At 37.1% G+C, this 13,492-nt stretch overlaps 1 protein-coding gene across 10 annotated transcripts in view; it reads right to left on the bottom strand.

Moving 5' to 3' along the window:
• The window catches only part of Dlgap1 (DLG associated protein 1), a 358,523-nt gene that overhangs the window by 48,750 nt on the left and 296,281 nt on the right, over positions 1–13,492 (bottom strand). For all 10 annotated transcript variants that reach the window (XM_026394509.2, XM_026394510.2, XM_026394508.2 and 7 more), the window contains one exon: positions 11,038–11,129. In XM_026394509.2, the coding sequence (XP_026250294.2) occupies positions 11,038–11,129 (92 nt within the window). The remainder of the gene's footprint in view (positions 1–11,037; positions 11,130–13,492) is intronic.

Below are 13,492 nucleotides of genomic sequence, written 5' to 3' on the forward strand. Positions count from 1 at the left end.
AAGATTGAGATGACCTCTTATTTTTGAGGAAAAGGTAGTAAGATTGCTTTCTTAAAACTTTAAGAATTTACAGATAATTCTTTTTGTTTGTTTTGTGGTACTAGGGATAGAACCCAGGGGCAGGCACTCTACCACTGAGCTACATCCCCCTTTTTATTATTGATTGATTGATTGATTGATTGTGGTGCTGGGGATTGAACCCAGGGCCTTGTGCATGTGAGGCAAACATTCTACCAACTGAGCTATATCCCCAGCTCCCCTTTTAATTTTGAGACAAGGTCTCTCTAAATTGCCCAGATTATCTTTGATCTTTTGATCTTCCTGCCTCAACCTCCCGAGTGGCTGGAACTACAGGCTTGTGCCACCATGTCCATCTGAGGGACTCTTTTTGGATACTTTAATAGACTAGGAACCATTTATGTAGAGTATCCTACCTTGTTCTAAAATATTTCCATATATCAAACAACACCTCCCAGGAAACACACTAAGGTTAATACCATTATCCACCTCCCCTTTCTAAAATGAATAAACTTTATTTTTTAGAACAGTTTTAGGTTTGCAGCAAGATTGAGTAAAAAGTAAGGAGTTGCTGTATACCCCCTCCTCAGACACACACATGCAGTCTCCCCACTGCTGACAGCTCCGACCAGGGAGGGACATTTGGTAAGATCCATGAACCTTCATCGACACATTACCACCCAAAGTTCATGGTTCACATTAGTGTTCACCTTTGATGGGTACATTTGATGGGTTTTTAAATTAAAAAAATTTTTTTTTTAAAATTTGTTCTAGTTAGTTATGCATGACAGTAGAATGCATTTTGACACATTGTACACTAATGGAGTACAACTTCTCCTTCCTCTGGCTGTACATGGTGCAGAGTCACACCAGTAGTGTAGTCATGCATGTATAAAAGGTAATAATGTCCATCTCATTCCACCATCCTTCCCACCCCCACAGCCCCTCCCTTCCCCTCACTCCCCTCTGCCCAATCCAAAGTTCCTCCAGTCTTCCCTACCCCCTGCCCCCATTATGGATCAGCTTCCACTTATCAGAGAAGACATTCAGCCTTTGGTTTTTTGGGTTTGGCTTATTTCGCTTAGCATGATATTCTCCAGCTCCATCCATTTTACCTGCAAATGCCATAATTTCATTCTTTTTTAAGGCTAAGTAATATTCCATCATGTATATGTACCACATTTTCTTTATCCATTCATCTGTTGAAGGGTATCTAGGTTGGTTCCATCATTTATCTATTGTGAATTGAGATGCTATAAACATTGATGTGGCTGTGCATTCAATAGGTTTTGACAAATATAGCATAACATGCAACCGCCATTGTATATCATATAGAAGAGTTCACTGCCCTAAAAATACTTTGTGCTCTGCCTATTGTCCCTCTTTTCCCTCAGTCCTTGGTAACCACTAGTCTTTTTTTACTATCTCTCTAGTTATGCCTTTTCTTGGAATTAACAATACGTCATCATTTCATATTGGCTTATTTTGCTAAGGAATATGCATTTAAGTTTCCTCCATGTCTTGTGTCTTGATAGCTTTTTTAAAAAGCACCAAATAATATTTTCTCATCCGTTTGTACTGTAGTTTATCCATTCACCTACCAAAGGACACATTGGTTGCTTCCAAGTGTGGGTATTATGAATATATCTGCTGTCAACATCCATGTGGAGGTTTTTGAATGAATTTAAGTTTTCTACTCATTTAGTTAAATTCCAAGAGCATAACTGCTGAACTGAATGATAAGACTGTTTAGGTTTGTAGAATCAATCTTCCCAAGGAGCCGAAGCACTCGGCTTTCCCGTCAGCAGTGAATGAGTGGTCGCACTGTTCCACAGCCCCATTAGTATTTGGTGGTATCAGTAGTTTGGATTTTGGCTCTTCTAATAGGAGTGTAGTGTTATCTCATTTTTGTTTCATTTTACAATTTCTGAGTAACACAACATTGGACATCATATTCTCTCTAACTTGCCACGTATCTATTATCATGGGTGAGGTATCTGCTCAGGTCTTTTGTCTATCTCCTTTTCAGGGTGGTGGGGATTGAACTCAGAGCTTCACAAATGTTAGGAAAATGTTCTACACAGAGCCACACTACCTTGACCATTTTTAATCAGGTTGTTCCTTTTCTTATGGTTGAACCTTAGAATTTATTTGTATATGCTGGGTACAGTGGCACACACCCATAATCCCAGTGGCTGGGGAGGCTGAGACAGGAGGATCGCAAGTTCAAGGCCAGCCTCAGCAACTTAGTGAGGCTCTGAGCAACTTAGCAAGATCCTATTTCAAAATAAAAAAAAAAAAAAAAACAAGGGGCTAGGTATATAACTCAATTGGTAGAGTGCTTTCCTTGCATGCATAAGGCCCTGGGTTCGATCCCTAGCACCTAAAACAAAACAAAACAAAAAAACCCACTCAAAACAAAAAACGAGCTGAGGATGTGGCTCAATGGTTAAGTGCCCTGGATTCAATTCCTAGTACAAATAAATAAATAAATAAATAAATAAATAAATAAATAAATAAATATTCTTTTTTATTTTAGATAGCAGTCCTTTATCAGATGTGGATTTTGTTTTTGTTTTTATTTTTTATTTTTATTTTTTTTGCAAATACTTTCTCCTCCTCTGTGACTTGTATTTTATTGTCTGGTTTCAGAGAGCAGGAGTTTTTAATTTTTAATTTTTCTTTTCTCTCTCTCTTTTTTTTTTTTGGCACTACTGGAGATTAATTGGGGGTGCTCTACCACTGAGCTACTTTTTTTTTTTTTTTAAATTTTTAATTTTGAGGCAAGCTCTCACTAAGTTGCAGTGGCTGGCCTTGAACTTGCAATCCTCCTGCCTCAGCCTCCTGAGTGGCTAGGATTACAGGCGTGTGCCACCACCATGCCCAGCGGAAGAAAGTTTTCATTTTAATGAAATCTGACTTATCAACTATATTTGCCTTGGACCATGACTTTCATGTTGTATCTGAAAAGTCATCATTAAAATCAAAGTCACCTGAAAATTTCTTCTATGTTATTGTTTAGGAGTTTGATAGTTTTCTGTTTTACTAAGTCTACAATCCATTTTGAATTAATACGTGTAAAGGTCTGTGTCTAGATTTACCTTTTGGCATTTGGATATCCAGTTATTCTAGCATCACTTGTTGAAAAGACTATCTTTCCTCCATTGTACTGCCTTTGCTCCCAAAGATCTGTTGACTACATTTATGTGAGTTCCGTGGGTTTATCTATCTCTTTCATCACCAGTACCACACTGTCTTGATTACTATATCTCTACAGTAAGTCAGGTGATGTCTTTGTTCTCCTCTGATACTAAGTTTGCAATTTTGGATCTTTCTTTGTTTTATTTGTTTGTTTGTTGCCTAGGAATGAACCCAGTGGTGCTTAATCACTGAATCACATCCCAGCTCTTTTTATTGTAAGACAGGTTCTCACTAAGTTGCTTAGGTCCTTTGCTAAATTACTGAGGCTGGTTTTGAACTTTCAATCCTCTTGTCTCAGACTCCCGAGCCTCTGGGATTATAGGCATGTGTCACTATATCCAGTCAATTCTGGATTTTTTGGTCTCTCCATATAAAGTTGAGAATCAGTTCCTTGATGCCCATAAAAGAGCTTTCTATGATTCTGACTAGGTTTGGATTGACTCTATAGATGAATTTTGGAAAAACCAATATCTTGACAATACTGAGTCTTCGTATCCATGAACATGGAATATCTCTCCATTTATTTATTTTTTCATTGATATCTTTCATCAGAGTTTTGTAATTTTCTTCATACACTTCTCATACATATTTTCTTAGATTTATACCTAATCATTTATTTTGGGGAGTTCTAATGTAAATGTCAATGTATTTTAAATGTTAAATTTCACTTGTACATTGCTGGTATATAGAACAATTATTGACTTTTATAAATTAATCTTGTATCCCAGGACTTTGTTATAATTGCTATTAATTTCAGGATTTGTTTGTTGTTTCTTGGTTTATTCTTTTGGATGTTATACACAGATGATGTCATCTGTGAACAAAAAAGTTATATTTCTTCTTGCTCAATATATATAGCTTATTTCACTTTCTTACCTTAACTGCATTGTTAAAAAGTAGTGAGAGGAGATATCTTGCTTTGTTCCTGATCTTAGAAGGAATGCTTGAAGTTTCTCACCATTAAGTATGATGTTAGCTGTAGGTGTTTGTGCCTGTTCTTTATCAACTTAAGGAAGTTCCACTCTGTTCTTAGTTTGCTGAGATTTTAATCATGAACAGGTGTTAGATTTGTCCCCTCATTCTGTAAATATTGATGCAATTGTGATTTTTTTCTTTAGCATATTGATTTGAAGGATTATACTAATTGTTTTTCAAACACTGAATCAATCTTGAATACCTGAGATAAATCCCAATTGACCCTGATGTAAAATTCATTTTATACATAGTTCGACTCAATTTGCTAATATTTTCTTGAGGATTTTTTTTAAATCTGTGTCAATGAATGTTGCTGGTCTGTGTTTTTGGTATTAGAGTAAAGCTGACCTCATAGGAAGAGTTCACTCTGCTTCTATCTTCTCTAAGAGATTGCAGAGAATTTATATAACTTTTCCATTAAATATTTAATGGGATTTGGCAGTGAATTCATCTCAGATTGATGCTGTTTTGGAAGATTGTTAATTATTGATTCAATTTCTTCAATATGGGTAGGCCTATTCAGATTGCTTATTTCTTCTTGCATGAGTTCTGATAGATTATGGCTTGCAAGGAATTGGTTTCTCTCTCCAGGTTATCAAATCTGTGGGCACAGAGTTGTTCATAATATTCCTCTATCATCCTCTTAATGCCCATAGGAGCTATAGTGATATTCCCTCTCATGTCTGATATTAGTAAGTTGCATCTTCTCTGTTTTTTCTTAGCCTGGCTACAGCCTTTTAATTTTTAAAAACCCATATTTTGATTTTGTTGATTTTTCCCTATTTATTTTCTGCTTTCAATTTCATTGATTTCTGTCCTACTTTCTGTGATTTCTTTTCTTCTATTTAGTCTGAATTCAATGTTTTCTAGTTTCCTAAGTTAAATAATTGATTTCTAATCTTTCTTCTTTTAAAATTTACATTCAATGCTAGCAATGTCCCTCTAAGCATTACTCCTACTGCATCTCGTAATTTTTAGTAAGATGTATTTCATTTTAATTTGGTTCAAAATATTTTAAAATTTTCCTTATGTTTCTTATTTGATCCATGCATAATGTAGAAGTGTTTTGTTTAATTCCAAGTATTAGGGGCATGTCCAGCTGTTATTGATTTCTAGTTTAATTTCATTGTGGTCTGACAGTAGAGAGTGTATGATCTATATTCTTTTTAAATTTGATAAGATGTATTTTGTGACCCAGAATGTGGTCTGGTCTATCTTGGTGATTATTTCAATGTGAGCTTTAATCCAAAGTATAATCTACTATTTTTGGTGAAAAAGTCTATAGAAGACAGTTATATCCAGTTGACTGATGGTGCCATTGATTTCAACTATATTCTTATTAATTTTCTGCTTCTGACTCAGTCCATTTCTGAGAGAGGTATTGAAGCCTCCAACTATAAGAGTGGAATCACCTATTTCTTCTTACAGTTCTATCAGTTTTTGTCCTGTGTATTTTGAAACTTTGCTTTTATGTGCATACATATTAAAGATCTTTGTCTTCTTTGTGAATTAACTTTTAATTATTAGGTTATGCCTCTCTTTGTCCATGATAACTTTCCTCATTCTGCATTCTGCTCTGTTTAAATACAGCTACTCCTATACTCCTTAGATGGTATGTCTTCTTCCATCCATTTACTTTTTAATCTACATGTATCATTATATTTAAAGTGAATTTCTTGTGGACAACATACAACTGTGTTTTGATCCACTCTGACAATCTGTCTTTTTTAAAAATTAATTAATTTTTTTTTGAGAGAAGATTATGCTATGTTGCCTAGGCTGGTCTCGAATTAGGGGGCTCAGATAAACCTCCTTGTCTCATCCTTCAGAAGAGCTGGGATTACAGATTTGCAACACCACACCCAGCAACCTCTGTCTTTTAATGAAGTATTTAGACTATTTTACACCTAAAGAGATTCTCCTCCTCCTCCTCCTCCTTCCTCCTCCTTCTTTTTCTTCTTCTTCTTCCTTCACCAGGTTTTTTTTTTTTATATAATACACACACACACACACACACACACACACACATTTGAATACTTTGTCAGTTATTATTTTGAACAAATTTATCTATTAGATCAATGAAGAATAAGAAAAATATATTTTGAAAAAATTTTAGTTCCTGACCTATATAATTTTCCTTATGTCAGGATAACTTCTCAGCATTTCTTGCAAGGCAGGCCCACTGGTGACAAAAGTTCCTTCAATTTTTGTTTGACAAAGTCTGTATTGTACTTCTCCCTCCCCACCTATTTTTTTTCAGGGGGGGTCGGGTACCAGGGATTGAACTCAGGGGCACTCAGCCACTTAGCCACATCCCCAGCCCTATTTTGTATTTTATTTAGTGACAGGGTCTCACTGAGTTGCTTAATGACTCACCATTGCTGAGGCTGGCTTTGGACTCAGGATCCTCCTGCCTCAGCCTCCCAAGTTGCTGTGATTACAGGCGTGTCCTTCCCCTTTGCTTGTTAAGAATTTTACCTGAGTACAGACTTCTAAGTTGGTGTTTTGTTTCTGTTTTTTTGTTTGTTTGTTTTTTCTTTAAACCTTTCATTCACTTCTTGCGTGGTTTCTATGGAGCGGTCCATTGTAGTTCTTATCCTTGCTTCTCTATAGATAAGGTATAGATAAGGTGTCCTTTGTCTCTAGCTTCTTAAAAGATAAATTTTCCTGTTCTTTGATTTTTTTTTTTTTTTCAAGTTTGGCTATGACATGGCTTGGTGCAGATTTTTGTCACTGTTGTTCGATTGGTTTTGCATTTATCTTGCTTGATGTTCTTCCTGGATCTTGGTTTGATGTCTGACATTTTGACTAATTCTCCGTCATTATTGTTTCAAGTAGGCTTCTGTTCCTTTCCTTCCCTCTGGTAGTCCTCTCCTCTCCCCTGTACGCTGCATCCTTTGTAGTTGTCCCACAGTTCTCCCATAGTCTGGTCTGATATTTATTTATTTATTTTCCAGACTTTTTCTCTTTGCTTTTTTAGTTTGGGAAGTTTATACTATTATCTCTTCAAGCTCAGAGATGCAGAGATTATTATTATCCTCAACTTCAGAGATTAGTGTCCATCTAAGGAGCACTTTAAAGACATTTTCTCTCTCTCTCTCCTGCCCTTTTTTTCTTTTTTTGGGGGGGTGTTGGAAATTGAACCCACGGTCTCAGCATGAACTCTACCACTGAGCTACAACCCCTGGCTGACATTCTTCTAGCATTTACTTTTTCCGTAGGGGAGGAGTTCTGGGGATTGAAGTCAGGGACACTCAGTCACTGAGCCACATCCCCAGCCCTATTTTGTATTTTATTTAGAAACAGGGTCTCACTGAGTTGCTTAGCACCTCACTTTTGCTGAGGCTGGCTTTGAACTTGCCAGCCTCCTGCCTCAGCCTCCCAAACAACTGGAATTACACGCGTGTGTACCGCCACACTCAGCTTCTAGCATTTATTTTTGATTCTTCCTTAAAATTTCCATCTTTCTGTTTACATTATCCCTCCATTTTGTATGTTCTCTATTTCTTTCATCAGAGCCGCTATCACATTAACCATAATTTGAGAACAAAAATTCTTGGTCTGATAATCCCAGCATTACTGCCTTATCAGACTATGGCTCTGATGCTTGTTCTATTTCTTCAAATGGCGTTTTGTTTTTTGTTTTTTTATTTTGTTTCAAATGGAGTTTTTAACCTTGTAGTATACCTTATAATTTTTAAAAAAGTGAACGTGATGTGTTGTGTGAAACAAACCCTGGTAGGTAGGCCTTTAGTACTGTAGGGCTGAGGTGTGGGGAGGGACTGAGTCTCATTTTGCGGGGAACCCTGTCCCCTGGACTGCCAACTGCACTGGTTACTCAGCTTTTCTTTTCCTTTACAAGGGACAAGGTGGCTAATGGGGACTAGAGTTGGACTATCCTTTTCTCTGTGTGGAGCTGGGGAAAGTTGGAGCTGAGTGCTCTCTTCCCTCAGGTGGATTATTAGGCTCTGATGAAAGCCCAGCAGGCAAAAGCCCTGGTAAAACAGTCTGTGGGGGGTGCAGGCCTGGTGGAGAGCAGGGTGCTGGGCATTCAGGAGGGTTCTTTCTCCTCCCTGCTGCTGGAAGAGCAAGGGACTGTCCCCTCAGTGTCCACTGGTTGAGCTCCTGGAGGTAGGCTCCCTGGGGGCCTCCCCTTGACTGGACTCCCTGGAATTTATCACTCCCAGGATCGTAATTCTTCAATGACAGTGTAGATTTCCTCTGGTTGCTGCAGTGGTTTCTGCCTGTTGGTTTCTTTTCCAGCAAGTTGTGATTTTTCTCTGTTTCTCCAGCCTCTAACTTTTTTTTTTTTTTTTTTTGAGGAGGAGGGGGCCGGGGTGATTTGCTCTGTGACTTCCCTTCTCTCACATATACAAGAAGACTTGCTGATTTTTCAGTTGGTTCAGATTTTTTACTTGTTATTAGGATAGAATGGTGACTTCTGAGCTCCTGATAGGCTGGACTAGAAATGGCCTGTTATTCCCTCTTTACACAAAAGGAAGCCGTGCACAAAAATATGTCATCATTTGCTCAAGGGCACTCAGCTAGGAAGGGGTACATCCAGGATTTGGGGATAGGTGTTCTGGGTCAAGACTCTGAGCTCTTAAGCACTTATACCATTGAGAAAAACAAGCAGGTTGGAATGTTGGCAGGTAGTTGGAAGAACAGGGGTTCTTACCAGGAAGAGATCATTCAGGTCTTCTAAATTCATACTACACACACACACACACACACACACACACACACACACACACTTGTCAGGGCTGCAGTACAGCTCACAGGTAGAACACTTGCCTAGTATGCTTGAAGCCCCAGGTTCCATCCCCAGCACCACATACACAAAAAATAAAATATTTAATAAAGGAACACATGCTTAGAAGGGTTGGCATAAAAATAATGCTTACTAAAATTCATATTTAAAGTCAATAAGTGAATATTTTAGAGTAAGGGGGAAAAAAAAGAAATGAAAACTATCATTTTTACAGATTACATTTCAACCCTGGTCCATGTGAATGGATATTATGCATTGAACCTTTTCACTTAACATTGTATCATGGTGATTTCCTTTTTTATAAATGACATTTAATGGTATCAATTAAGCTGCATAATAGTCTAGCTTGTTGATGGGCTAAAAATTAAAAGCCTGCTATGGTTGTTTGCTACTTGATAATTAATGTATTTCTTTTGCAGCAATAATGTTCCACAATTGTGTCCCGCCCGTTGAGTGATTTCATTGGAGACAGCCCCATCAGTATGATTGATTGGGTCATGTGTATGCATAAATGTATAACTATTCACTAATGTTTTGGGTCCCATTAATTTCCACAAGGGCTGTACCAATTTTCTAAGCTTCCAGCATTATATAATCGTGTGTGTGTGTGTGTGTGTGTGTGAGTGCGCGCGCGCGCACGTGCAAGCCTCTTAGGTAAAAGTACAATCCCAATCAATATCAGGCATTCTAAAAGAACACTGGGCTGGGTTTATATAGCTCAGTAGCAAAGAAGTTGCCTAGCATGTGAAAGGCCCTGAGTTTGATCCCAGCACTGAAAAAATAAAATAAAAAAGATAGGACCTCTTCTATGAATTAATGGAAAAATGTTTGACTTTTGTGTGTGTGTGTGATGGAGATTGAACCCAGAGCTACATCTCCACTCTACCACTAAACTGCACCATAGCCTGATGCCTAACTTCTTTTTAGTTTACATATGTGGCTTTGCATATAGGAATCATTCCACTGATATTTACTGAATGGATATCTGATGGATGAATCAATGAATGACAACCAAATAATAATAATTACTACTACTACTACTACTACTACTACTACTACTACTACTACTGCTACTAGTACTACTATTTGGTACTGGGGATTAAACCCAGTGGTGTTTTACCACTGAGCCACATCTCCAGTCCTTTTCAGTTTTTATTTTGAGACAGGGTCTCACTAAGTTGCCTAGGACCTCACTTAGTTGCTGAGGCTGGCTTTGAATTTGGGATCCTCCTGCCTCAGCCTCCAGGGTCACTGGGGTATAGGTATCCATAACCACACCTGGCCCAAATGATTCTAATTAACACACAGGAAGTTAATGGTAAAATTGAGATGAATTCTGATTCATAATCAATGCTCTTTCTTCTACCATAACTCCACTTTTACTTCATTCAGCCAGACTTTACAATATATGCAAAGCATAGCGCTGAAAGCTGGGTACTACTATAAATAGAGCGCAATGCCATTTAGAACCTCAAAGTTCAACTGAGAAACTCACATACCTCTCCTTCAAAATCTCATTTGTGAAATGAAAGGGCTAGCTTCAGAAATCCCTTCCAGATCCTGAATTCTGTGAACTTATGAAACCCTAAATGTCCCACTTTAGGTACTAAGACTTTAAGCTTAGTTTAAAGAGCAATCTGAAGGAACTGGTGGTTTAGGATAATGATAGGGAATATTCTTTTTTTTCCCCTTCTCTTCATTCATTGAGCACATAATAAACCCCAGACACTATTAAGTAGTAAGGAAAAAAATATATAAAGAAATTTGGCAAATCCAACATACTATACGCATTGTAGTGTACCGGATAAAAGTACAATTCCAATCTCAATTTTTTTTTTTTTGTGAATATGATGCACTTAAACATCTATTCTGATGAAAACTTAGATGGAGAAGTGTCTAGAATGAAGCTTAAGAGGGAATCAGCTAATATTGGCCTAAGTTTATTCGTAGTACTCCTCCAAACTAGTGGAGCCTTGGAGAATATTGACTTGTGTAGGTTTATCATGGGGACTAATAATTTCATCTTAGTTGCCAACACCAAGACAAGAAAAGATGAACACATATGGACTCACCACTTCTCCTCTTCTACTTGCACGCCCACGGACTGGAACTTGCTGGGTGCTTTATTCTCTGCTGCTTTGTCAGGTTCTTCAGCATCATCCACCTGCAGAAATCATCAAACAAATTCAGTTGTTCCAACTCAGTCACCTTGTCTGAAAAACAAACATCTGCAGGATTACTGGAAAATTTTGTGATTCGTAACCTTTTTGTTCAATATTTGTGTACCTGATAAGAGCCATCGCTACTGTATTAGCATGACCTTTGACTCTGCTGATCTTAATACAAAGCAATTTTATTCATTCCCAAGGTGGCAGATAAAGGTCTATGATTCCTCCAAGAATTTCCAAGTACAAGTGTCCCTTGGCATCCATAGGGGAGTGGTTCCAGGATCCCCACAGACACCCATCCAAATCCACAAATGCTCATCTCCTCTATAAAATCACATTGGCACTTGCATAACTTATGTGTATCCTCCCATATTTTAAAAATCATCTCTAGGTTACTTATAATGCCTAGTACTATGTAAATAGTTATTGTACTGTATTATTCAAGAGAATCAAGAAGGGAAAAATGTCCGTGTTCAATACAGATGCTTTTCTAAAATACACTTTTGATCTGCGGTTGCCTGGATCCATTGATACAGAGGGGTGACTGTGATTAATTACTTCTGTGTACTGCATTAGAAGGTAGTGTTACTTGGAAATGTGTTCTTGGAAGTTCTAAATTAGCAGATTAAATACTAAAAATGGAGGCAAATTGCAGGCTGCAGTGGTGCCCGCCTGTAATCCCAGCGATTTGAGAGGTTGAAGCAAGAGAATCTCAAATTCAAAGTCAGCCTCAGCAATTTAGCAAGGCCCTGAGCAACTTAAGAGAGACTCTGTCTCAAAATAAAAAATAAAAAGGGCTGAAGATGTGGGTCACTGGTAGAGCACCTCTGGGTTCAATCCCAAATACTGGGGGTGAGGGCATATATACATTATACATATATTCCTGTATATACGTGCATATATGTGTATATATGTGCATATATATATGTCTGTATAAATATATATATATATATATATATATATATATATATATATATATATATATATATATATATATAGTGATAAGATAAATCTAAAAACATTGGGAAACTTACATTTTCTACACTATATATAAGAAAATGTAGGGCTAGGAATATAGCTCAGTTGGTAGAGTGCTTGCCTCATATGCACAGGGCCCTGGGTTCAATCCCCACCACCACACACACACACACACACACAAAAAAAAAATTTAAGTAAAGAAAACATAAGTTTCCTAGTGTTTTTGAATTTCTTGTTTATAGGATCTCTTTTATGAACCTAAATCGTTTTTCTGATAAAAGCACTGCAAATATTTTTTTCTCAGGTGATCTTTTGTCATTTAAACTTTGTCCTTGATCTTATTACATATCTAAATCTAGCTTTTATGGTTTGGGAAGGACTTCCTCACTCTGAACATAGTTTTAAAAGTTCGCTTGTATTTGTTTTTATACTTTCAGGTTCTCAAGGTGTGTTTTGTTTTGTTTTTTTCCATATTTACTTCTTAAATATCCACCATCCTTACATGTTTGCCTGTAAGATGTACATAGGTAACATTCCCTGACCCACTTGGGTCACCAGCTAATCTTATTACTTAATTTATTTATTACTTGATTCATCTTTTAAATATATTTTTATTTTATACCATGCTTTACCCACCTATATTTGCGCATACATTTTCATATATAGAGAAATTTCTACACTCAGATCTCTTTACGGCTATTGATCTATTGGCTTTATTGCCCCTCCCTCTCTTCTTCCTAATATAATTTTGTAATCAATCTTGATATATTCCATGGTAAGTTTCCTGTAGTTTTTCTTTCTCTCTTTTTTTTCTTCTTCTTTTTTTTTTTCTTCTTCTTTTAAAAAATGTAAACAGCTGGGCACAGTGGCACATGCCTGTAATTTCAGCTGCTCCGAAAGCTGAGACACAAGGATTGCCAGTTCAAGGCCAGCCTCAGCAACTTAGCGAGACCCTGTCCCAAAACAAAAAATAAAAAGAGCTGGGGATGTGTCTCAGTGGTAAAGCACCCCTGCATTCAATCCCTAGTACCTCAAAAAAAAAAAAAAAATCCCAAACAAAACAAAAACAAAACCATAGGAATTATTAACTTCTTGAACATTGGGAAAACCTTTTCTGTAAAATCATCAAGTCTTTACAGTATTAGACATCTTTTCTTTTCTTTTTTTTTTTTTTTTTGCAATTTATTCTGAGGTTTCTTCCCCTAGATTTTACACTTTCTCTTGCATCAGTATTATCAATTCACACATGTTTATTTAATTTGACTTAAAATTTGCCAACATTAAATTGGCACCAAGAATCTTCTGTAGTTTTGCGGGGAGGTCATATTCTTTTCTCATTCCAAATACTGTTAATTGACATTTTCCTTCTCTCTCAGTCAGA

The sequence above is a fragment of the Urocitellus parryii genome, chromosome 13 (assembly GCF_045843805.1).
Source record: "Urocitellus parryii isolate mUroPar1 chromosome 13, mUroPar1.hap1, whole genome shotgun sequence".
In the NCBI taxonomy this organism is placed as follows: Eukaryota; Metazoa; Chordata; class Mammalia; order Rodentia; family Sciuridae; genus Urocitellus; species Urocitellus parryii.